This window comes from Mirounga leonina, unplaced genomic scaffold, assembly GCF_011800145.1.
Source record: "Mirounga leonina isolate KUSES-001 unplaced genomic scaffold, KU_Mleo_1.0 Mir_151, whole genome shotgun sequence".
NCBI lineage: Eukaryota > Metazoa > Chordata > Mammalia > Carnivora > Phocidae > Mirounga > Mirounga leonina.
The window spans coordinates 84914955-84941915 of record NW_023270377.1 but is presented as its reverse complement, the minus strand read 5'-3'; the positions used below and the strand labels follow the sequence as shown (position 1 = coordinate 84941915).

General features: G+C 38.3%; 1 protein-coding gene across 3 annotated transcripts in view; it reads left to right on the top strand.

Annotated features, from left to right (window-relative positions):
• Positions 1-26961, top strand: part of ARHGAP15 (Rho GTPase activating protein 15) — a 600902-nt gene that overhangs the window by 15780 nt on the left and 558161 nt on the right. For all 3 annotated transcript variants that reach the window (XM_035008115.1, XM_035008116.1, XM_035008117.1), the window contains one exon: positions 10081-10259. In XM_035008115.1, the coding sequence (XP_034864006.1) occupies positions 10095-10259 (165 nt within the window). In that variant the 5' untranslated portion in view covers positions 10081-10094. The remainder of the gene's footprint in view (positions 1-10080; positions 10260-26961) is intronic.

The window sequence follows — 26961 nt, the reverse complement described above, 5'->3', positions numbered from 1 at the left end:
CTGGTCATTCACGGCCTCATTCTCTTGCTAGGACTGAGGTCCTACTTCTCTACTGCCAGTCCCCCTTCTGGATAATTGAGATACGTCTGAACAAATATACAGTAATCAGAACTCTGACACTTAATAGCAAACCTCCTAGTTGATAACAGTCTGCAGATCTGAACTTCTGAGTATTGACCTTCTCCGATTACCAGTGGTTGTTTTTTCCCACCTGTCTGATAAATCTTTCTATTCAACTTGGATCTCCAATTGCCAGTGTTTCTTGATATATGTGATTGTTGGACACAACTGCACCTCTTGTCAACGTTTGTGGATAGGAGAGCTCTCCAGTATCTGTTTACTTCAGATGAAGAGCCAGATCCTGGTCCTTTCTCACCTCAATAAACCATAAGAGATGACAGGTCTTTCTAATTAAAAGAAATATATATGAATTATCTCTATAAAAGATACCCTTATCTCACAGCAAACACAGAAATTATTTCCAGAAGAATCACATTTCTAAAAATAAAAGTTGAAACAACAAATCTTTTTAGAGGAAAATACAGAATAGTCTTTGTGGTCTTGGATCAGGCAAGGATTTCTTAAGAGGACAAAAAAAAAAAAAATCACTAAACCTAAAAGGAAATAAATGATAAAGTGGACTATCCTAAAATTTAGAATGTCTATTGATGAAAAGATTCTATTAAGAGAGTAACCCACAAGTGGGAAAAGATAATTATTGCGACATATATATTTAAAAATGGTTTGTAGCCAGAGTACAAAAATAACCTCTACAAATCAGGAAAAGGACAAAGAACCTAAAAGAAGAACTAACAAAGTTTTTTATAAGCACTTCACAGAAGAATATTACACAGCAATCAGCCACACAAATAAACGTTTGAGTGAAATAAGCTCAGCAATAAAAAGTACATACTCTAGGTTTTCCATTTAGATTAATTTTAAAAACAGGCAAAACTAAGAAGACAGAATAGTGATTATTTTTAGTGGGGTGGGTGGAGAGTGACTGGAAGGGAGTTTCAGGGGCTCCTGGAATGCTGAGACTGTCGAGTTTCTCAGTTTGGATGTGGTTACACGAGTGTGTTCAGTTTGTGACAATCCGTTGTGCTTTATACACAAGCATACACACACACACACTATTTAAAATGTATTTTATGCATACACAACTGAGCGGGAGACTGATTTTTATTTTATTTGTTTATTTATTTATTTATATATATTTTTAAAGATTTTATTTATTTATTTGACAGAGAGACACAGTGAGAGAGGGAACACAAGCAGGGGGAGTGGGAGAGGGAGAAGCAGGCTTCCCGCAGAGCAGGGAGCCCGATGTGGGGCTCGATCCCAGGACCCCGGGATCATGACCTGAGCCGAAGGCAGACGCCCAACGACTGAGCCACCCAGGCGCCCCAGGAGACTGATTTTTAAATGCATTAAAGGAAACATACTGAAATATTTTATTTTAATGGTGTCATTGTCACAACAATGGACTATGACATTACTGTCCCATTTTCAGACATGTCCCCTTGACACTGAAATCCGATCCAATCAATCCAGATTTTGAAGACAGGAGCATTAGGGAAAGACTAATCGGATACAATAACAAATTTGCTAAATAAAACAAATGTCAGCCATATTTGACTACTGTCAATTACTGACTCCTGTTAATTACTGTCAATCACTAATTATGCAATATGCAGCTTCCCCATATTTTAACCTGGGCTGGCCAAGGTAGAGATAGAGGGACCCTGGTGTACTGCAATCAGTGCGTGATTAGATTTAATCGGCTTGATGAAAGGGCTTTGCAACTGAGTCACATCCTTTAGGAAGCAAATGCTATGGAACATGAAATCCCAGGAAACGAGCAACCACGGGTTGAAATGTACTTTTTGCCCTTGGTACTCTTCCAGCAAAGATCAGAGAACCGGTCCCGTCCAGAGAATGTCTGAGACTGCTTGTTTTGTCAGTGTTTCCTAAGACTGTGGCTGCTGAGCAACTTGTTGTACAGCCAATGTTTTCTCCTTAAGTGACATTTCATCATCCAGTGCCCTAAGATAGTCACCCTGTTTTCCCTTAATTGATACTTGTACGCAAGAGGCGGAAAATGGCTCAGCATTTCTTGCTAGATTAGGTCAAAACTGACAGAGGAAGCAGAGGGAGGATTGCATTACTTATGCCCCTTATGGTTCTCCTGTGTATCTAAGGAGATTGCCATTTCATAAAATTTCTTATGTTGCCTAAACATAATTAAAATAGCACAGGCATTTTATTCCTATTTGCTTTTCAATTTTGGACTACTTACCTGATCACCGGAGGGAAATTCAGAAGCAGTTCTAACTAATTTTCACTTTATTTTTCTTCTGTGTCCTTAGGAAGATATGATTGTACCCTTTTGATATCGCTTCCTTAAGTGCTTCATTTTGTCCTTCCTGTAAAGTCTTCACCTTTCTCTTCATTTAATTGGTGACCAGAAGCATTAAACACGCACCTCGAGGTTCAAAAGGAGGTTCCTGAAGTTCTGGAGTATTTTTTTCCCCAGATCACTTCTCGGGTGCTCTTATCATAAGATCAGTGTTTACAAATAGATACTATGATATTTATTCTGATTTGAAGTTAATTGCTAAATAAAAGAGGCGTCCAGTGAGAATGCTACTGTTCTTCAGTGGCCAGGGATCCATTTCTCTGGGTGTCTTTTCACCAAATCCTGGGGATTATGCCTGAAACAAACCATCACAGTTTCTGGGGCTCTGTAAGACAACACCCAAATTCTTTACTGGAAATGGCAAGATTCTCCTCATCCAGCCCTGACTCTCTTTCCCTCGCTTTCCCACCTCCCATATTCCACCATTTGTTGTGGATGTTCACTCCTATTTTCCTTAAATCTGGTGCTCTCAGCCTGTGTTGCCCTGGACATCCCTCCTCTGCCTTTTGGGTCTTATTTTTATACAACATCAAGGTGAAATGTCACCTTCACCTTAAAATTGTCCTCAGTCCCATCCTCCATTGCACTTGTACCAGACTCCATGGTAGGCAAGTGTACTTATGTCTGCCCCCAGGGTTTTCAATAATTTTTGTAGAAACTGCGGGACCTAATAAGTCTATTTTTCAGGGTAAAGGCTCAATAAAATACTTGAAATGTAAATCAGTTTCTTTGCTCTCAATAAGATGGAGACTAAAAAGCTAAGGTGCCCAGGGGATGAGAGATGGCAACAAGATACCGTGATCTAAAAAAGATCAAGGTTGCCTGTCACACAATTTTGTCTGGGAATTATTCTACTTAAAAAATATATTTTACTTGTCATTTTCACCATTTAGAATGCCCACGGGTAATGACAATAATTGTATGACAGTTTATCCATGCAGCTGACTTGCCAGACTTTGTCAGTAAATGCAGACTATCACACTGATTCCCGAATTAAGTTAAATAAATGCGAGGCCTTATTATCACATTTCCTATATATAACACCTGCCCAGTCAAAGACAATGTTACCCAATGGGGTGGCTATGGTCAAATTCCTTTACTGTGATGTTCTTTTCTCATTATATTTGACATTTTTTGAAACTGAGTTTTATTGCACTCTCTCCACTTATGGAAGTGGTCTGGGGAAATTAGACTTAATAGAGATGTAGAAGCCACAGGGAAAAAAAAGAAAAAGGAAAGTGAACTGGAAGGAAACTGAAATTAAAATGTTATTTTAGTAAATGGCTGCTGTGGTGGAGTCGACAAACAATAACAATGCAAGTTAATTACTGACCTGTCAGGAAAGTGTAGTACGAAGGCTGTGCCCCACGTTCCTGGAGCTACCATGGCCACGAGTCATTTCCACAGGGAAACAAACAGACCGTGCTCTACCACAGATCAACATAAGATCTTTCCAGGGGATAGAAATGAATTTCTCACAGAAGTAATATTTGTCTGTGGCATTTCCTTGAGCTCCTTAGCAGACCTGGAGAAACAGCGCTTCCCACACATTCTGGGACAGGAATGGAGTCAGACTGTCACAGAGGGCTCCTGTGTGTTGAGGGGACCGGAACTCTTGGTGGTTGGGGTGACCAGACAGCTCACTTGCCACGCGGTGAAAGTCGAGGCTAACACCCATGGGATGGGAATTCCCTGGGGGCACACTCAATGCTTGCCTCCGTGACAGTTCTCCTCACATCTTCAGTGGTGATCCATGTCAGGCAAGAGAGTCCTTCTATTTGGAGAAATAATATTAAGCACCTATAGGAATTTGAAAGTCAAGGAAGATTTTCTCTGTCGTCAGAACAAATAACCCCGCTAAATTCTAAGATGGTCATTAAATGCACCCATTTATAAGAAAGAAAAAAAAGGCTTATTCTGAAATGAAAATAAGGTATTCTTCATATTTTTAAAAATTCATATTATTCTCCAAGGATGGGCCTCAGAAGGCATGAAAAGCATTGCTTTTTTTTTTTTTTTTTCTTTTCTGCCCCAACTTATCATGCAGTAGCCATATTTCATTGGACCTTAGAAACACTGGCCAAAGTGAGTCACACACATTTTTTTTTAAATAAGAAATGGACTTGATCAAAGACATTTTCCAATTGATTTTGCTAGCCTGTGTACACTGACATTAACTAGTTTCTATATTTGTTTTCCATTTATATATCTAATAAATGTTTATTAAGTCTCTGTTGTTTTGTGAGGAAACACAGGAAGATTTATACACACTTAAATTGAAAGATGTACATGATACATACCTAATATGGCTGTACTATGATCATATGAACTCCCTAATCTCTGTTAGACTTCTTTGGGATTCTTGTTACCTTATTTTTCCATATATGGTTTCCAGTTGGCTTGGGGGTCTATGACTAAAGCAGGGATGTTTGGAGATGCGGGACGTGGGTTCCATCCTGGAGCTACTTTGAACAGGCTGTGGTGCTGTGGGGAGGACGCTGGGTCTAGCTGAGCTTCACTTTGCTCTGCTCTGAAGCATGGAGATGGTAGCATCGTGCCTCTTCAGTTTCGCCTCGCCCAAATAACTCTTCATGCACTTTTACTTTTAATGCTACTGATGGGGAAGAGATGTCAAAAATACACTTTCTAACTCAAAAGGGCAAGCTGCTGAACCTTAATGTAATTAACAGAGTGCAACAAATAATTGACAGAGCAGCTATGAAATTTATGATTAGATGAATCACCATATTCCCTCCTCTCTGGGTATCGGCTGTGGGAGCGGGAGAATCAGGCCCAGAATACCACTGAACCTCATCTGTTGAGTGGAGCCAGTTTGTGTGGCTCTTCAAAAGTGCATTCTCATCACAGTTTCCTGTTTTTAAAGCAGTATTGAAAGTGGAACTCATGCAATATCACAGGCTCCTTTTGCTCTTCGTTGGGTACAAATAAAATCAGGAAGTCTAGAGAAATGGTGAAGCCAGTTGTAAGTGATTTACATTTCAATTTCTCACTCAGGGAGATTTATTTGGAGAGTTTTCTGAAATCAATGGATATTTTAGACACATGCAAAATGAACTAATTCTTCAATATTTTCATTAGTCATTCACCACGGCTCTCTGTGCCTCCTGTAAGAATGTAAATGCTTAAGGCAACACTGTTTTCTCTAATAAATTTTGATAATAATGATGATTATGATAATCATAATGAGTAGATGATATGTTATAGGAAGAACCAGAGGAATACTGAATAAGCATCCAGATCATAGGAAACTTAATATAACTTATAGTTAACAAAATGTTTGAAGTAGAATATAAGTAAGCATAGAAAAATAATATTGATTTTACAATCTGCTCTATGAAATAGAGAAAGTTGAGGGTCAATGGGAGAAGAAAACAGGGGTGGAACAACAAAATGATTTCAAAGGCCTGTGAATGTTCCTAGAATAATACCACGGAAAGGCACAAATTGCAGGTCTTCATTGCCTTTCTGACCAGTGCATCGTGAAATTCATACATGTGTTCCTGCAAGTACCTCGAGGTTCTGAGATTCAGGTAAATGCTTCCCTGAGAGTTGAGGGGAAGTCTGACCAATCTTTAATGCCACTATGTGAATTAATTTAAGTATTTCCCTCCCATCTACGTTTTAGTGATTGACCAAGAGGATGGATGTTTAAAGGAGATAGGTAAGGAAGAATGGATGGATTTCAGAAATGTTGACTCTGTAGATGAGGTGGGACCTAAGTGGGAGCTGCAGTGGGGGGCTTCGGCTAAAAATGAAAAGGATCATAGGGTGTCTGGTTGAGGAACAATAGAGTATTAGGATGAGGCAAGGAGAGAATGAGAAGTTGAAAGAGGGTGACGAGAAAGGGCTATAAGTGGAATCCAAAGGCATCTTGAAAAATTTGGCCTAGAACAGCCTTCTCCACTTTGTATGAGGCTCCTAACTGGACAGATGGATGAACTCTCAAGTGCAACAGTTAAAAGTTCCACAGCCATTAGTACAGCTGTCATTTCAGCCCCTCAGATTTCCTTCCTCCTCTGTTCTCTCTCCTTCCTCTTGCACATCCCCGGGTCCTGTGGGTGGGGGGTGGGTGTCCTGCACACTACTGTCTTGCACTCATTTCATCTATACAACACATTTGTGTATTACGCCAAGGAAACCCCTCTTCCTTCATCGCTCCCTCAGGGTGTCTAGAATAACAGCCCCTTCCAGCCCTGGCTGGGTTAGAAGGAAGGGGCTCTCAGTCAGTCCCTCAGCCCCCCGAGAGGCTAGCAGATGACACTCACCCACACTGAGGTTAAATACCATTTTCTTTATGAAAGCCATCATTTCTCTTTTCCTTGAGCTTTTTTTGGTACTATGTTTTTCCTTCATGGCACATTTCAATATCCACGTTATAATCTCACAGTTACTTGTGTACTTTTGCATTGCTGAGCCCTTTGTCTGAAATGTCCTGACTTAGCACCAACACCAACTGATCTTCCTTTGCAGACTTTCTCTCTCTCCACCTCCCAGTGCCACCTGAGTTTAATGCCATTGCTCCTCTCCCCAACTGGACCCAACTCTACTCTCATTTAATTATTGATTTGTTTCTCCATCACCTTCACTGACCTGTAAGGCACTTGATATTAAAAAAAAAAAAAAAAAGAAAGAAAGAAAGAAAAAGAATCTCCAGCCTCTGATACAGTGCATGCCACTTAGGAGACTCTCCATAAATGTTGAATGGATCATTTATTTTCTGCTGGTGGAAGTCTTTAAGAGGAGGTTTTGTGCCATACTGTGTTCTTCTCAGAGCAATGCAGTTCTCTGCAAAGTTAGACACTGTCAAATATTTGTGAATATGAGAACAATTATGAAATAGTATCGGGTGAATGCCATTGTAGAACACAAAATACAAGGGAGGCTGAATAAAGAGAAAAACTAGAGCGCCTTGGGGTATCAACAAAATATGAAGATGGGGTCAGATGGGAAAGGAAGTAATGGCTAGAGGAGAGAAAGTGTGAGGAGAGAGAAATCACCTGAATACCACAGTAGAGGAGAAGTCAGCCTAACAAGAATGTCTGAAGAAGGAAGATTCTGAAACTTTTTTTCTGCAGCCTGTCCCTAAGAAAATAGGTGGAGAAGCCAGATGAGAGGCCTTTTAAGTAATCCAGACTTTTGACAGTAACTCATCACTAGGCAAATAACAGTTGATTGTAAAATCACTGAAAGAATGCAAATGTTGATTTGACATTGAAATTGGTGCAGACTCTGAGGAAGCAACATGTTCTAAAAATGGCACACGGCAAGGCTATGTAAATACAATGGCTTCATGCTCTTGGTCAGAGGATAGTGGCTTTAGCCTAAGTGATTTCCCCTCACCAACATTACAAACACACCATCTTTTGAGTTTGAAAGATCAAGGCTTACACACACTCGGAAGAGAACCCAGATTTCTCTAAAGGACTTCTTTGTTTAATCATAGATTCCCCTCAACCCCTACCCAAATTCCTTGGGATCAAGTGATACCAAAGCATTTACCTTGTTGGTTATCTGCCTAAAATTGTTGAGCTTTGTAAATCTGCAGTAATACTTCTTGAGCTCCCAGACTTTGAGTGCATCAGTAAAGTAAAAAGGATCCTACAGATCCCAGCAATCCCCTTGGCTGCCCCCCTCCCTAACAATTTTTTTTCCAATGATGAACCAGAGGTCTGTAGACTTGTAGAAGACCACAAAGGTGATCAGTACAGACAGTGCTGTCACTAAGAAGTCATCATGACCCCTTTTTATGCAACCAGTCTAATTACCACGAGTCCAAGGCCACTATTACAATGACAGTCCCTCAATTTTCGTTCCTTCACTTCCCCTAACTTTATTCATGAAAGCACACCCTGAAAAATCTCATGCTTTAATTTTTAACTTTTTAAAAATTTGAGAATAGTGATTTGACAAGATTGGACATTATACTGTGATCACCACAGGTATGGCTACCAACTGTCAACAAACAACTCTATTACAATATTATTGGTTATATTCATTTCCGGTGACTTTTATTCCTGTGACTTATTCATTCCATAACTGGAAGCCTGTATCCTCTACTCCCCTTCACCCATTTTGCCCATCTCCGCACCCTCATTCTCTCTGCCAACCATTTTTTCTCTGTATTTATAGGTCTGATTCTGCTTTTTGTTGTTTATCCATTTGTTTGTGTTTTGTTTTTTAGACTCCAGGTATGAGTAAGAACATATGGTATTTGTCTTTCTCAGTCTGACTGATTCCACTTAGCATAATACTCTCTAGGTTCATCCATGTTGTTGCAAATGTCATGATCTTAGCCTTTTGGGGCTGCATAATATTCTATTGCATATATATACCACATCTCCCTTATCTATTCATCTCTCAGTGGACACTTAAGTTGCTTCCATATCTTGGCTATTATAAATAATGCTGCAGTAAACATAGGGGTGCATATATCTTTTTTAATTTTCTTTGGATAAATACCCAGTAGTATAATCACTGGATCATACAGTATGGGAAAGGAATATGTATATTCTTTTCTACCAGTATATATGGCTTTTATTTTTAGTTTTTTGAGGAACCCCCATACTGTTTTCACAGTGGCTGCACCAGTTTGCATTCCTGCCAACAGTGCACAAGGGGTCTTTTTTCTCTATATACTCACCAACACGTATTACTTCTTGTGTTTTTGATTTCAAAATATACTACAAAGCTGTAGTAATCAAAACAGTATGATACTGGGACAAAAACAGACACATAGATCAGTAGAACAGGGTAGAAAGCCTAGAAATAAGCCCAAGATTATATGGTCAGCCAATCTATGACAAAGGAGGCAAGAATATACAATGGGGAAAGGACAGTTTCTTCAATAAAAGGTTCTGGGAAAACTGGACAGCTCCACATAAAAGAATAAAACTGGACCATTTTCTAACACTATACACAAAAATAAAAATAAATCAGACTTCTTCCATTAAAACAAATATCACTAAATAAATGGTTTTGATTTTCTTTTTCTTCATATACTTCATCAACATTATGTCCAACGAAAAGCTACTGAATCTAGTTCAGTTGGCAGATGGCAGCAGACAAAGGACCTTTACTTTCCCTCCTTGGGTATTGTGAGTGGGGGTCGGGGCTAAGGCTGAGCAGCAGGCAAAGAAGGCCAAGGCAACATATTTCATAGTCAGTGGGACCAGCTTAGTTTGCCCTAACTCCAGTTCTACTCACTGAAATATGCAGGTTTTTGGTCACCAAAAAAGGCTGTGGGTGGTAGCGTGTAGAGGTGGGGTGGGATGGGGTAGGTAAAAGTTCAGTGACGTTGTGAGTGCAAACAGCATGTAGCCTAAGGATGCTTAGTTGGCATTTCTACATAAGGAAGACTATCACATTGCCATTAGGAATTCCTTAATGGAATTAGGAACGACACGAGCATGGCTGTGCTGGCTATGAACTCTGAAGTCCTCTGGCATATATAGCGCTGTCCACATACAGAGGACCCAGTTGATAAAAACAACTACAAAGTAATTACCTTCTCTGCTATTCAGAGAGGCGGAGATTGTTTGTTTCATTTTTGTACCTTAGTGATAAATAGGAACCTGCACCCCACCAAGTTTTTCTTGGAAAAGATATATTTAGAATAACATAATGCTTTTATATGTTATCAGGATAACCCTATAATATGCAGAAATCTACGAATTCTGATACCTCTGTGGAAACACTGAATTCCACCCGTCAAGGCACCGGAGCTGTGCAAATGAGAATCAAAAATGCCAACAGCCACCACGACAGGCTGAGCCAAAGTAAATCCATGATCCTCACCGATGTTGGGAAGGTCATTGAACCCGTAAGTCAAATACTCTAAAACCCCCATGTTCCCAGATACAGAATTTTGTTAAAAAAAAAAAAAAAAAAAAAGAACTACTTAGCTTTGTTTTATTTGTTTTCCTAATGTGCATGAGAAAACTGTTTTTGTAATGCATTTTATCTTGCCTACTTATAGTCATAATAATATCCCCAGTTGTGAGAGTGGAGCTGGGCTTAATCCAGAGTGATAAAGTGGATTTGGAGCTAGCCTGAAGAGCACCTTTGACTCATTTTAAGGGCCTCCACTATCATGCTTCAGTGTTATAAAAATAATGAGGTTATGCTAGCATGTGGTGTTTGCACTTCCAAATACAGTACATCACTTTGAAAAGCCAGAGGCTAAAATTAGCTAAGAATGAACTGAGGGGGGGAAAACAAAATCTTTTAAAAAAATGTGAAAATCTCTTTCTTAAAATCTCCCAACAATATATGATATTGTAATTACGATTTGATTTGGAATAAGCTTAAATGGTATGGCGATGGAAGGTTTGGAGAGGAAGCCATTTTGTCTCGATAATGTGTCATTAGGAAGATCTGAAATAAAATAGTTAGAGATGAACTCTACTGCCAATTGCCTCCCTGCCCCTGCACGCATCGCAATCCTAAACACACTGATTGCGATGGGTCTCCTCTGGTTAATTTTCTTCCATAATGGTGGTAACTTGCAGCTGAGGCCATAGGATGTTACAAAATTATTTATGCAATGTTAGCCACTCTTTTGGACCCCAGATCTATTTTGTTTCTCACACTGAGAGCAAGAGCGGGAAATAGGTTAGCTGGGGACAGGCTGCGAGTCCCAGTCACTCTGCAGAAACATGTGAACTATTAATTGAGTGTTCTGTTAATATCATAGGGGCCCATGAAATATTCAGCTCCCTAACTGAGTTATTAAATGAGATAAACTTGCTGAGTAGCATGTTACCGATTATATTTATTCTCTGTTCTCACTCAAATTTCAAGTGTGCGGAATTCCATCTCAAGAGCTTGAGAAGTACATGGTTTTAATCATGCTTTCTTCAGGTATTATAGACAGATTTAGCATGAGGAAGCCAGTGATAACATGTCGGGAGTGGGAGATACATCCTGAGATAAGTTACCGGAGAGATGTGTTTTTCTTTATTCACTCTCTCATTTAAAAGTACTGTCTGCCGGGAGGCACAACCCTGGCAGCCTGACTTTGCTTTTAAACCAGCTAAAATGTTCCTCAACTATGAACTTGAGACAGTGGTTAGAGTAAATTATTGGAATCTCTATAATGTATTAGCAGTAAGAACTGTACCTTTGAAAAAGTTTAAAAGTTAAGTATATTTAATGATGCCTAACATATTTTATTGGCTGTGTTTAACAAAAGGCACTATGCCGCAGTTGTTTTTGACAAGCATGAAAACATCACAGCATGAGACTGCAAAAGGAATTATGGAGAGAAATTACAAGTGATCCATCTCTCAATGAATTATCCACCTCAATAGCCCGCAGAACTCAGCTACCAATTAACACCTACTTTATTACATGTTGGGATGTACTTAATAACTTTCATGTGTTTATGCACTATTACCTTGACTGATGCCTCTTGTACAATTAGGCATAATTGGCATATCAATATGCAAAAGTTAAAAGGATTAACCCTCTTAAAACTAATGAGCATTTCTGTATCCAGCTGCTAAATGAGACAAAATTAGCATTTTTCACTTTTGGGCAGGATTTTATCATGCAGTTTCTCATTGTTGATATTACCTTGTTACATAACTTTAGTTTGGGGGGTTATATGCTGGACTGCTAGAGAAGAGTTTTCCAAAGTTAAATTAGCTATAATTATCCCAGCTTTTGTTTCCGCATTCTTAGCCTGGGCAATATGTATTCCTCGATAAGGAACAAAAATAAAAGTTACTTTTGGTTATGTGTGCTCAGTGCATAATTATATAAAAGGGGTATTTTAGTGAGGATATGTCATTTCACTGAGAAAACTTGGCTCAGAGATACTGTATTGAAAGCTTGCCATGGCACTAATTTTCTTTCTGTCTTGGTTCTTTTCATCTCTTTTTTCCATGCACAATTTTCTGACTAGATACTGACAGAATGTAAAGTATTTTGGCATATTTATTCAAACAAGCCTGTTAAAGATATCTGCTCAAGCTAAACTAAGAACTTGATTTTTCAGAAGTTGGAGGTTGGGGTGAGGTCAAGGGGGGAGATCTTGAACTTAGGAGAGGTGGGAGGAGATGTATTCTAAAAATGTATGCATGTGTCACATGCAGCATGGTTTGTTGAAACAGAGACACTTACATTTAATCTGTACGGAAAAAAAATTAGGACTACTTAGAGACACACATATATATGTTTTGCATCATATTTAATATATATGGCACATATATACTACGTGTCCCCTGGCATAACTATCATGCAAATCTAATATGGACTTACTGGAGTATATAACATAAGAATCTGATATTACATTCGCAACGATTTAACTTATTACAGAAAATGATAAAAGGTTCTTGGGTCCAATCAATTGTATAATTTTGTCATTAATTCATAAAATTCTCTTTATTCTTGTGTTCAATTAAAAATATGTCTAACATGACTGTGAACTCGGAACACCATATAAAACTCTCCTGGATATGTCAGAAGAGCCTATATTCTTGGTATCCTAAACAGAGGAGCAGCATGAAATGCCAATATAAACATTTATTCGACCCTGTGCTATGCAAACACAGGTGAATTCACTTATTATGTTAAAGTTTTCATTACCTAAGGGCTTCACGGAAGCATTTCCTTAAAACAGGTATTAATCCTCCATTAGTATTTCATTGGCTGTATGCATCGTTTTCTTTAAACACCAAATGATCATTTTTTATGTAGTTAATAAGATCAATGCCTTTTCAAAATTTGAAAAGGCCACTTTGCCACCTGGCCAATGTTGGAGAGGTGGGAAGTTTGGACACGGGAGGATGTGGTTAGCAGAAAATTGCCTCTCCTTGTAAGAGAGATCTGGAGACCTCCATTTGGTGGGGAAGGAACGCTCTTTGGTCTCAGTGATTTGTTGTCTCATCCTGAGCACCGGAGTGAGACCTCTTAAAGGTGGACTGCTTATTTGCCCGAATGTGCGAAACCCAAAAGCAGACGGCTTGGTGAGCGTAAATGGGGGGCAGGTGAAGTGTGTCTCTTTAAGGGCCGAAAGGCTAACGTGCAGTCCAGCAAATAGCTATTGCAAAAGGTTTAATGCGGCTTTGATGTTATTTGTAAGAGGGAAGCTCCAGCCTACTAGACAGTTTAGAATAGAATTAATGAAGAGTTTAAATAGCCCAAATCAGGGAAATTGCAGACCTAGGATTTGCAGACAGGACCAGTTTTGGCATTTAATGCTGGTGTCTTAAGCAGCCACGTGTATGAATATGCACCATTTCCATCTTGTAAACTCCACAGAAGTGCAATACTTTATTCATGGCCCTCATGGACAGGGAAATATCTTTTTATTACCGTTAGGATAAGGACTTAGGTCGAGCCATTCCTAAATGCTAACGTACATGACTCCTGCTTCCATTAACAGACTGTGCATGTTCATTTTTCTTTTTTAATATATTATAAAGAAAAAGAGGAAACAATTTTCTTTTGTTTCTTACTTCTGTGATTATAGGATACTTGCCAAAGTTGTGGCTAGCCAAAAAGGCAGACATAAAAATTGCTACTAAAAATATAAGCCTTCTGTTTAGCAGAGTTTTTGAGAAATATTATGAGACTGTAGGACTTGTCCATGTTTACTTCAAATCAAGCTTATAGTTAGGTTTGAGGCTTTGTTTGTATAAATTGTCCTGAAGTGGATCCTGATATTTAATTAAAATGACACTAAATCACATTGAATTGATAAGACTTGGCATCTCAAACAAAGGTAATTGCCCGTATTGGTTTTCTGCAAAAATAGCGCTGCTTGGAAAATGTGCAGCCAACACAGACTGTCAACTCCATTTATAGATCAATATGTGAAAACCATTGATCAGGCAGGCATGTATAACAGTAACACTTTGCATTTATTTGTTGTTTTTATACCACATTAAGGCTTACAGGATTATAGGCTTCCTAAATATTTTGACTTCCTCATAAATATATGATCTGTTGCATGTTAATTAAATGAGAGTCTGCAGCCATTTCTAAAATTGTTTTTAGTTTGATGATTTCCTTTTATTGCTGTGGATCGTATGATCTGAAAATGGATTAGTTTCCTTCTGCATAAAGATTATTAAAGCTTATTTTAATGTGTCCTATTTGGTGTAAGATGTGGCTGCCTTTTTGCTTTGAAAAATATAGATACAGACAATTATTTTCTCTTAGCGAGGGGCTGATCTTTTTTTATTAACTGAGCATTCTCAGTGCTCAGGGTAGAATTATTTCCTGACATATTTTGCACACTCCGTAGATAACGGGTCTTCTTGATTTCTCCTGATAGAATGTTTTTCTTTTTTTCCTTTTCTTCTTATCTAGCTCTGTAGTAGAGGCATCTGATCAAACATTATGTAGAAAATAAACTGATCATCTCAATTAAATTCTAGCCACACACAAATATAATTTGAATTCTATTTTTCTCATTCGAGAACAAGCCTTATGAACTGTTCTTATACACTGCCTTCTGCAGTTAAATCTTTCTTATCTCATCAACGTAAGGACAGTGTTTTGTTCCTAATCTTTATTGGACTATTGTGGATGACATTTGTAAGCCATTTTGGTTTATAAGGGAAGGCTAGAGGATAGTGGAGTGAGAGTCTCCATAGATCCCAGCCTCAGATACGACTACGCACTAATGTGTCTTCCACTGCAATTTTCTTTGCCACTGAGAGGTCAGTTTTGCTGAGAAATCTTTTTATATCCTCTATATACATTAGGAGTGCTGCTTTCAAGACAGTACTTGGCTTTATATACAATATTAAAGCAGTAATAAAAGAAACCGGATTTCAGAAAGAGAAAAACATACTCATGAAATCCCAGGGTTACCCAAGGTAACCAGTGTGCAGCATGGCAGGCTCACTCAAAAGTTTGTTAGCTAGAATTTTGACTTTTACATGATATGCGCTGGTGGGGGTGGGGAATCAAGAACCACCGAGATTTCTCTCCTTGTCCTTGCTCTCCCACGTCAGCTCATGCAGTGAAATGTTTAATTCTCGTTCACCAGGCACAAATGGGAAAGTTTACGATGACAGTGGAGAGTCTGTGCTTCAGAGAGGGAGCAGAAGCTCTCGAATTCACGTTCGTGGCTGCATCGTTTTCATTTTAACTTGAGCATAGCCAAATTTGTTTATAATCTCCTACTGATTGAACATGGCGCTGAATGTACATGAGATACATTTTTTTTTTTTAAAGTCAGTCCTCCGATTACTAATTTGAATCCAAAACTCTAACCTTGTTAGCATCTGGACTTATTTCCATAATAACAACCCCTTCAGAACCTACAAAGTAATGAATAATTGACAACAAATGAAATGTTTTGATAGTTGTCGGCACAAAGCATGTTTAATGTTTTGTGTTGCTTCCTAGCTAATTATGTAGATGACACATTTGTCAGACCTTGACTGCCATTAGAAACGTGTTTCCAGAGGGGAGAAAAACAGGCTATTCATAGAGTAATTAACTAGAATGCTCAATGACCTGTGAGAGATTCAAATCGCTGCCAGTTCAGACATTGTTTTGTTACAGAAGCAGAGGGGTAATTAAAATTCCAAATTACAGTCCTATGATGGAGCATTTGTTTGTTGACAGTATACTCTTACTCTAGTTTGTTAATTCTTTTTTAAATTGCTTCTAATCCATTTTATAGCTTTAGGAGTTCCGTCTTTGAATTTACTGACAACTAATAGTATGGTAAATTGTACTTCAATGGAGTACTGCAGAGCACAAGGTGGGTGGGATAAAGCAGCTCCATCCCTGAACTGACAGATCAGGTGCTGTGGGTAGGAAGGCCACTAACGTGGAACGTCTTGTTAAATGCTGTGCTTCCGGTTCTGTGTTAGGGGACGTGTCCTAGCAGAAAATACAGAGATAAAAGAAAAGCAATGATGAACATCTCCAGAGGAGAAAGGAACCTAATCTCTCAACGAGAAATGATCGATTGAGGGATTCTGCTCCCACGGAAGAGAGAGGAGTTGGGGCTGAGGGTGACTCGGGGAAAGGTGTTGAGTGTAATGCAGGAGATGCAACAGTCTGTAGGAAAGCTCTCCTAGATCCCTCAAGAAGGAGGGTCTATTTTACAGCAGTGCCTCCCATCTCAGGTCAGTAACAAACCTCGGGATAATAGGTATCACCCGTGAAATTTTTCAAGGAATTAGTGGCACGGTTTACAAATCCAGAAGGCAAACATCGTCTAAAAAATTCAGCTCAAGTGAAATATTTACTTAGGTTTGCGGAAAGTGAGAATATAGTTTTATTAAAAAGATCTGACAGAAGTCACACGGTGTTTGATGCAGGCGAGCTGACAGAGGCATCCAGTGAGCGTTGATTATCCCGAAGTCACTGTCAGCTAGGATTGATTTTCACTTTCTCCGTTTATGTAACGGTTCCTGTAATACAGCTGACCCCGAATCACGTTACCTTGTCATTTCTCTGCATGGATCAAGAAGAGATGAGCTGAAAATAGCTAGACACTGACCTTGAACTTGCCAGAAAAGTGAGAAGTGACAGTGGGGTTTTTCTGTAGTTCATGTACAAAGATTAAGGCAAACTCTTCCTCTGTTGAGTTCACTGTAGTAGCACAAGGGGGCAGAGCAGTACTAGAGATTACAGGTAAAATAGCTTCGGCACCAGCATGGAAAGGCTCTGAAATACCAAGTTAGAGCCAGCGGTCTCATTTTCACATCTTAGTGTAGACATAAAGGAGAATTACTGATGAATCAAAATCTCGGGTCCCCTGATGTTCATAATCAGTAATCTGAAAGTGTACATTCTAATTAAAAAAAGGTTACCTAATACTCTGTGTGGCAGCAACTATGCTTTTCCACTCAATTATTTGCAGCACCTCTTATTTAATTCATATTATACTCTTCCCTTGTAAAATAACTTTGGAACCATAGTCAATATTATTAGGAGAGTTTTATGGCAAATTCCTAAGCTGATCGGTGTCGTTTTAAGTATAACTGCCTCACAAGATGGGAACAGTCTTTTTATACTTACCAAGTATCGAAATCCCAAGACTAACATCAGACAGGGCTATATGGTGATGCGCTCTCACAAAGAGGTAACATGCAAGCTGCGAAATTACGTTTGTCACATGATTTACATTTGTCGATGTTTTGTAATTTTCCCGTTTTAATATTTGCCCTGGTCTTCAAAAATGTCCTTTAATAGATCATCATTATAACCTTGGTTAATCGAAAACACCGTATGTTGAGCATTGCCCTTTGCTTGGGAGCACTTAGTTAAGCTAACTCATTGTTGTACTGATGCTGAATGTTTCTCATAAGTGGCACCCAAAGAACTTGCCAACTGCAGCAGAGAACTGAAGCAGGTTGAGAAACAGAAGAAGAGCAAACACTGACTTGATTATCCCCTAGGTTGTAAATGCCTTATATAATGGCAAAATAGCATCTTTGCATGTGTGATAGCACAATAACATTGTAAACCTCCACAGCAACAAGATCCATTCTTGCATAGTGGATATTTTCTCTGTGTGTACATGTATACACATATATATATTGTACAAATACACATGTATAGTATATATATATATATATACACACATTTCTATATCTCTATATATGCAGATGTAGATATACAGAGAGATGTATAAAATATTTATGTATTTAAGCTCACACACATATACATCTATTCTACATATATGCATATATAGTATATATATATATATATACACACACACACGTCTCTGTATCCCTATAGATGTAGATATACAGAGGGATGTATAAAATATTTATATATTTAAGCTTACTTTTATATTCTAGGAAAAATAACCACATGCACACATTTATGAGCTGAAATATTAAACTGCTTCAAGACCCCTCTTCTGTAAATTTATCTCAGGACAAACTGACAATATGAAGACCTGGGAAATAAGTAGAATTCCAATATGTTTCAAGGATGGAATAAATAGGAGAACATTCTGTCGCTGAGAATGAGGTTGAAAATATTCAGAATACCTTTGTCATCACAGAAGTCTATAATATCTCGTTTTTGGCCTCATGTAGAGGAAAATAGCTTTGTGTTTCAAGCAAGTCCTCCAGCTTAGAAGATTTTGGTGTGTGTGTGTGTGTGTGTGTGTGTGTGTGTGTGTGTAGGAGTTGGGAGGGGGGAAGGTATAGTGGATTCACAGTAATGACTCGGTGTGTCTAAAACTGACATCTCTGAAGGCAATCCTAAGGACCATTGCATTCCCTAAGAGTCCTTTGCTTTCCTGCCCCTCAGAGTATGCAGAAAACCTCTTGTGTGCCCTCTCTCAGGTGGTAGGATACCCATTCCTAAACGGTTGATTAGCTTCCGCTTCTGAGGTCAGGGCAGACATAAAGGTGTTGGCTGCTAAACACTTCCCCCAGAGTTGCTGGTCCCCCTCCCTTCACTGTGTAAGGCTTCTAATAAGGGACTCCAGTCCCTGATGTGTTCAGATTCGGTTTATTGTTACCATCTGTTTAATTACCCTCTCAGGTTTGTGTTGAGAGGCATGAAAGTATTTTATCCAGCCTTTGAATCCCTGTGTTCCTAAAGAGATGTGGGTAAAGTATGTGTCAGTTTTCAAAGAGCATATTAAAAACTGAGAAGCAGAACCATTTCCATCTCCAAACAATACCATATAAGGAAAATGTATTATGTTTTACATTAATGCATGTTGCAAGTAATTAGCAAATGTACAGTGATGTGGCACTCTCTCCTAGAAATGATGCCATCTTCTTTACATACAATCTCATATGCTTCTCCTTTGAGGTGATGGATTTCTATGATTCCCATTCACTTCCAGTTCACTGGCAGTAAGTTTATTGGGGGAAGATATTGGGGTTTGAGTTGTAATAGGATGTATGGTTGTCATCTGTCAAACCAGTTTAAGGACGGGCAAAAGTGAAAAAGAGAAATCGTGTACTCAAGAAACAAGAATAGAATCTTTGGGGAGAGGTGGAAAAAAAAAACAGAGGAAAATCAGTTATTTTATAGTTTTTCCCCTTCCTCTCTTCATTATTATTATTATTGTTATTATTATTACTGCATTCCACATTTTTTTCTTCCTAGAGAAGCACCAGCTTGTTGTTTCTGGTGGCCACTGTAGTTATCATGATATGGTACATTTTCCACATGCAAATGCCTTTGATAACAAGAATTACACTGGGCTAAACTTCTCACCCCAATAATGTTTGCATTATTTTATATATCAGTATTTGGGTGAAATAAAAAAAAACATAAAATGAAACAAAACCAAATTCGAGTGTTTAAGTCTCAAGTTTTAGAGGTCTGGCTCTGAAAACCAAAAGGAAATAAATCAGGTGATTTTACTTCCTAAATCAAACAAGAAGCCAAATGGCTACTAATGTTTCATTTTATTTATCCTAACTTAGGAAGTGATTTCAATAACTGAACACTTCCCCCAAGATTCCAAGATAATATTAGATTGGGAATGTGTTTGAAAGCATTCAGAATTGGTAGTCTTGTTTTTGTGTGAATGCCCTTCCACAATACCAAAAACATAAACAACCAAAGTACCGTTTTCTTTCTATTCCTTCCTGAAGGAATCAGTGCTATTCTTGCCTCTTGATCTCGTATTATTTCTGTGGAAGAAGGGGAATAGTGATGACATTAACTTTCCTCCGTGGCTTTCAGTCACCTGACTTGTTTTCTTTCCCACAGGCTAGAAGGAAGCTGTAGTTTTAATATTTCCAATGAGAAGGGACATGTGTCTCCTTGCATTGAATTTTCTTAGATCATATCATGTAGCACAAAGTGACCCAATATAGGAAGACAGGAAAACAAAGTGACAGTTTTGTTTGCTCAAATATAAACACCATCATCAAAACGTGGGGGCAAATTCTGCAGGCTCACAGCCAGATTGCAGGAATTAAATAGCAAGAATGATATTCTGTACTTAAATAAAATGTGTTCAAGGCATAGTCTTTAACCAGCAGTGAAAAGATAATGAACAAATAAGCTTAGCTCAGGTTAGACAAACTGACTGCAACTATTACTGTTTTTAAAATCCACGATAAAGTGAATTGGCTGATACTTGATAATACATCACCCACTGTGGTCTTACCTATTGATCATAGCCTGACAATGGGTAACCTTTCATGGCAACTTCCTCTTTTACCATGAATTATTGACAGTGTTAATGCCAATAACACATGATCAAATAGACGGGAAAGAAGTTTACATTCCTGGATGTGCTATCCTTAACCTCCCTGCTTTTCATATCACAGTTTAAAAAAGAAAAAGAAAAGAAAGAAAGAAGACATTTTCTTTCCTGTCTTGAAAACACTAATGAATTAACTTTTACTTTCACACAGATTATTGATGTGACATCCTTGTAATTCTCATTTACAATGCATTTTGGGGAATAAAGCTCAATATTTAAGGGAATATTGTAATGGTCATTTTTACCCCAGTGCCCTCTATCTCATATAACAAGAATCCTAGGGATGTTACTCGAATGGTGTGTCCTAAGGTCCCTGAATTAATAATTTCCTGCTCACAGAGTCGTCATCATTCCAACCCTGCCTTTGAAAGTCCCAAGTGGAAAGGGGGTAAGCGGGTCAACAACTTTCATTCATTTATTCATTCAGCAGTCCTTTCTTTTATTCATTCGATAGATATTTATTGGTATCTACTATATGTCAGCGACTGCTTTGCATGCTGGGGATACAAAACAGAAAGAGTCCCTGTCCTTTTGGAGGTTACATTCAAGTGAGTTAGAGTCCTTATCCTGGGTAGCCTCGGCTCAGCCCACTCACTTGCTCACTTTGTCTCCATAACACCTCCTCACCTTCAACACTAGTATTAGTGTCATGTACCTTACATCTTGTCACAAAGATTGGATACAGTGTTTAAAACCGGGCCTGTGATGTAAGAGACCTTTATTGTCACTTCTGGTAGGTGTATTCCTGTGGATTGTAAATCTCAACTGAGATATCTTTTTTAATTTTGAATTTGTAGGACTCCCACCTGAGTCTAACCTACTTTACACTCTATTTTGCATACTTTTTGTGTGCATTTTTTTTTTAAGATTTTTATTTATTTATTTGAGAGAGAGAGAAAGAGCACAAACAGGGTTTAGGGGCAGAGGGAGAGCGAGAAGCAGGCTCCCTGCTGAGCGGGAAGCTCACCCCCGCTGGGCTTGATCTCAGGACCCTGGTGTCATGACCTGATGCTTAACCAGCTGAGCCACCCAGGCACCCCTCTATTTTGCATACTTTGGCCAATTTGCTGTGTCTTATCTCCTTTGACATACACAAGTTATTAAAGTACATTCTTTGGTAACAAGTCAAAATGCAAGTATTCTTATCTGGTTAAATAGAGAATATCTCTTTTATTCATCCTTTGTTCTTATTCCCCCTTCCATGTCTTTTTTTTTTTTTTTAAGATTTTATTTATTTATTTGAGACAGAGAGAATGAGAGAGACAGAGAGCACACGAGAAGGGGGAGGGTCAGAGGGAGAAGCAGACTCCCCGCCGAGCAGGGAGCCCGATGCGGGACTCGATCCGGGGACTCCAGGATCATGACCTGAGCCAAAGGCAGTCGCTTAACCGACTGAGCCACCCAGGCGCCCCCCCCCTTCCATGTCTTAATGAACTTTAATGATACACTTTTTATTGGAGTCAAAATAATAATTTTTATGAATAAAAACTAAAATGTTAGTAAGTTTACTTGACATCTATGATTGTTTATGCATTCAACATGAAAATCGAACACAGACCCAATTTAGGCTTTTATAGAGCTTTCAAAATGTTCACCAAGTTCTTTAAAAAAAAATTTGTGATCTTTGCTGTTGAGCTCTTGCTGAGCATTGTCCTCCAACTAGCCATAATTTGTGGAATTTTGTGGGGTTATTCATGGAAGGGATGATCTAATTTACAAAGCTACCTAAGCAGTCCATCATTAGTGCTGTTCCTGTCTGTTTAAGAGGAACATTCCATTATAGCCTTAAAACACATTGCTGGACATGACACTACTACGTACTTGTACTAAAACAAAGGTTGATAACACAGATCATGAAACAAAGATTGGAGAACATAAGCTCAATTGAAATATGAATTATTTTGAGGCTTACTTTGTTCAGGAAAAAAAAAAGAAAGAAAGAAAAACACCCTTTGAAGAATAATCACTTCAAACAGACAAACTAGGGGCAAATATAGTAACATCCAGGTAGTGCGATGAAATAATCAGTCAACCAGTTTATAGATTTAGCTCCCCCTAAGGCAAGGTGATTCTTAGATTTTCTGATTACTTGCTCATCCACAAAATAGGCTCTATTGAGACCTCACATTTCCTTATTTCTCCTATGTCTGCATAACTAGATAGCAGTCTTGCTATGAGAAGGGACAGGGAAACCAGGATTAAATTCTGGATGCGTCGAAGACAATGGTTTTGCACCTTTTGACTGTGAATCTGCGCTTCTCTCTGCTCATGCTGTCCTTTCTAAATCTGAGTTCCCCGGCTCCTGCTTAGCTGGAACCAGTCTTGGAAGATCCATGCTTTCCAAGTTCACCAACATGTCCCTAGAATTCTGATAGTTTCCTTTCACCTGTGTTTCAAGGACCTGTTTAAGGACAATATTGATTCCATATACACTATTTACACTCTAAGGGTAAGGATAATGAGTGTAAGGCAGGGGTTACAAACAAGCAGCTGACCAGGTTTTGCCCACAGGTAGTTTATTTTGTTTGGCTGGGATGATGTTTTTAAAATTTTGAACTTAAAAGCCTGTAGTTGGAGTTGTGTCTTCATTAATTTATGTTACCTGCTTGGCCCTGAATACCTGTTTGGCATTTCAGTTAGTAATTTGAAAGTTATTTCATTGATTGGCTTATTCAAGAGTGAGAACATACTGAGGCAAGTCAGAAGATGACAATTGTTAGTTATAAATTTGGAAATTCAGAAGATGACAATTGTTAGTCATACATTTGGAAATGTAGTCCCTACCACATTTCACTGACAGTGTAAAAACATTCTGTTATATAGCTAAATATGAATTTTCTTATTCAGATTTTCTCATTTGGGTTTAATTTCAATTTTAGACTCTTACATTATTATAAATTAACAAACATCTTGCTGCCTTTTATACAACACTAAAAAATAACTGTGATTATCTATGGAAATGGCGTTCTCCTGTCACCAAGTTATAAATATTCTGTTTATTCTGGGTTATCTATGATTTAACTTTTGTGGGTTTTGTTAAATTGTTCTGAAAACTTGATGAGAAGCTACTTTGTATTTAAGTGAAGATGTGCACTTCTGAATCTTATAAAAAAAAATTATACCAGGACCTTAAAAGTGAGAAATGATGCTATTTAACAGTCCACAATATTATACAAAATTTAAATCAACTTATATTTGACTAGGCATCTTATTACTTACCATTTACTTTACATTCCTACTAATTAAACTTAATTTGAAGACTTTTAAACTTTGTTAGAATTTGTATATCTTTTTCAGTGGACATGTAACATCCCATAAGAAATGAAACACACATAAAAGTGAATTCCACTGTCTCAACTCTGCTCCCGATAACCAAACATTCTTTTCCTGAAGCCTTTGCTTTACCAACTCAGAAGCTGTGTGTGCCTTTATGGAGAGAGATTAGGTTCACATGAGGAAGGAAAAATACCTTTGAAACAGATCAAAGGGCTTTCACAGATCTCTGGATTTGCACCTTGCATGCTTAATTCAACCTAAAGACCTGTTTTACTTGGCCCACATCTTGCTTTCACCTTCTTTCTTTTTAATTGAGCTGACATTTTAACATCGTGAGCTTTCACATAAAAATTTGTATATGTGACATCTCTCAAAAAATCAGAAATTCTGGCTTTACCAGGCTGGCTTCCCAGAGAGCAGGCAATAATGGCTGAAAGTGAGTAGCAGTTGACCCATCTAGATGGGACAAGTGCCCCTAGTTCACAGCAGTTGGACTAGAATCCCTTCACTGGGCCATGTCACCTATGTGACATTTGAATTGGCGATTGCAACTGGAGCTTATGTATTCTAGTATTCTAGCCTTCTTTACTTGCCTGCTAAGGACAAAAAAAAGCTGAGTTGTCATCCAGATAACTGTAAAATTTGTGTCTCCTTTGAGTATGACTTTCCAAGTTGCCTCTTCAAGGTGGGAATATGAAGAAATGGTTCTTTCATATGTTTAGGTGGTTATCTACATAAATGAAACTTTGGAAAACTTTATCTTTTGCTGATTCCTATAGACACTAATTAGTGCCCCTGTGGCATACATATCTCCAATGACAAATCAAAGACTCAGTCGTGGGGAGATGTGGCAAGCCTCTGTCCCTGGAATGGGCCCTCCAGGTTCAATCAGAACTGTCAGTGGCAAGTGTCATGAAGAGGTTGTAATGCCCCTATTTGTTAGTTATGAGTTTTACATGTTCAGTATTTTGACCAGTAACATTTGACTCTAGGCAGGATTAGAATTATTTTTAGGTAATGTAGGCCAGGCATGAATCGTGCTCTCAAGGAAATCTACATGATGGTTACCTTTGAGATGCTTTGCCACTCCGTGGGAACGAATAGGAGTCTGATTATGAACATGAAGTAATGCTGGGCAGACCTCGAAGACAATCCTGGCTCTCTCTTACTTACTACGTTACTTTGGGCAAATTTCTTTTTGGGCACTCTTATACATGTGTTTAAATTAATAAAGACACCAGTTACCTATAGAGTAACAAAGATTAAAAGAAATAACGTATATAAAGTGCTAGATATGATAAATGGGCACCTAACAAGTATTCAAAACTTATAGAAAATCATTGTTAGAATTATGCTTCTCATTTGTATGAAGTTCTTTGGGCAGGTCTGGCTTTGTAGCTTTGGGCAGCTCTGTGCCTTCTGCATTGGATCATCACCTTTCAGTAAACAGGTTCTCAATAGTCACCTGTATTCTGAACCATTTTGACTCAAACCACCTAGAACCCTTCTTACTCAACCTATTCTTGATTTATTCAAGCTTCTGATTCTTAGACAAGTCTTCTCTGATATCTGATACTGTTCCCATAATAATGCCTTCTGGGTTCCATCCTCAGCTATGGCTCTAGTTAGCTCTACATTACAGTAATACCAATGTTTACCGTTTGGGGGCATCTACTATGTACTTGACACAGTGCTAAGTGCTATCACAACGAAGATCAGATTAAACCTTCACAACAACAAATGAAACACAGATGTTATTCCAAGAATGTATGATACCAAAGTACAACCTTTGGCCATTCTGAGCCACAGTCTGTATAGATCCTAAGCCCTGAAACTTTACCCTGTTGTAGGCTCCATGTTGAGATTCTGTTATGTTCAACCTGGTCCAGAGAACAAATGCGAATCATATGTATATTCTCTTTTATGCCAACTAAAATTCTATTCAACTTTAAAGAATCAATTAAAACTCATTCTCCTACCCAGTGTTTTATCTGGCTTGCCTTTCCCTCATCTGAACTCATATAGCAATTATTCATTTGCTTAATTATGTAATTATTCATTATGCATGGCTTTAGTGTATTTCTTTGTAATTTATTTTGAAAACTTATTAACCTTTATTATTGTTGTTCAACTTTTTGTATTTTCATATTGCATATCTTAATGAAAACTTCTTAAAGTCAGACATTATAGACATTATGTCTAACCTCAACAGAATCTGGCTGAAAATAAGTTATATATATCTACACACACACACACACACACACACACATACTTTAAAAGTTATCTAAACTTTAAAAAGTTTAAAATATTATGTGACTAATAGCTTTTAATGCTATCTTTTCTAATTTCTGAGCAAAACATCTCTGAAGACACAGAAGGGGCAAAAACACGAGAGTAAGAAAAAATTAGAATCTAGGGATAGCATGATTGTAAGAATGAAGGGACTGAACTGAGGGGAGGAAACCCCATTAGTCCATCTATGCTTTGTTTCAAGAACAATAAAGTCATCATTGTATCCATTAAGGATCAAAGAGGCTCATGTCTTCAACTGCCTGTCTTTTAATTCAGAGATGGCATGTGTGCCAACCAAAAATCAGGCGAGAATTCCTCTACTGCACAGCTGTTGTTTTCTGAAACAGCCAGAATTCTGTTGTCCTTTATCCATTCTCTCATATTATAGCCACACAGAAACTAAAACTCCCAGAAAACAGCACAGTAATGATAGCGGGAGACGGGGCAGTGGGATAAGGCATCCTGCGATCTATAGTAACGAGTATGTTGCTAAAGATGGAGCTGGAGTTACCTTCAGGAGCACTGGTAAAAGGGCAGTCTGGGGACTTAATTTTATATACATAGATATAATTAGTCCATTGTACCAGAGGAAAGCTGGAGATGACCCCACCTGTATCTAGCAAAACTAAGTAGTTTGTTGACTAAAAATTTGGTGGAGAAGGGTGGCTATCAGACAAACTGCTCTCAAGCTGAACCTAACTCCAAGAAGGGAATTCAGCCACCCCTCTGGATGGTGAATTCAGTTTAGAAATAGTCACATGAGCTTTTGTAACCAATGGAGACTCTATTT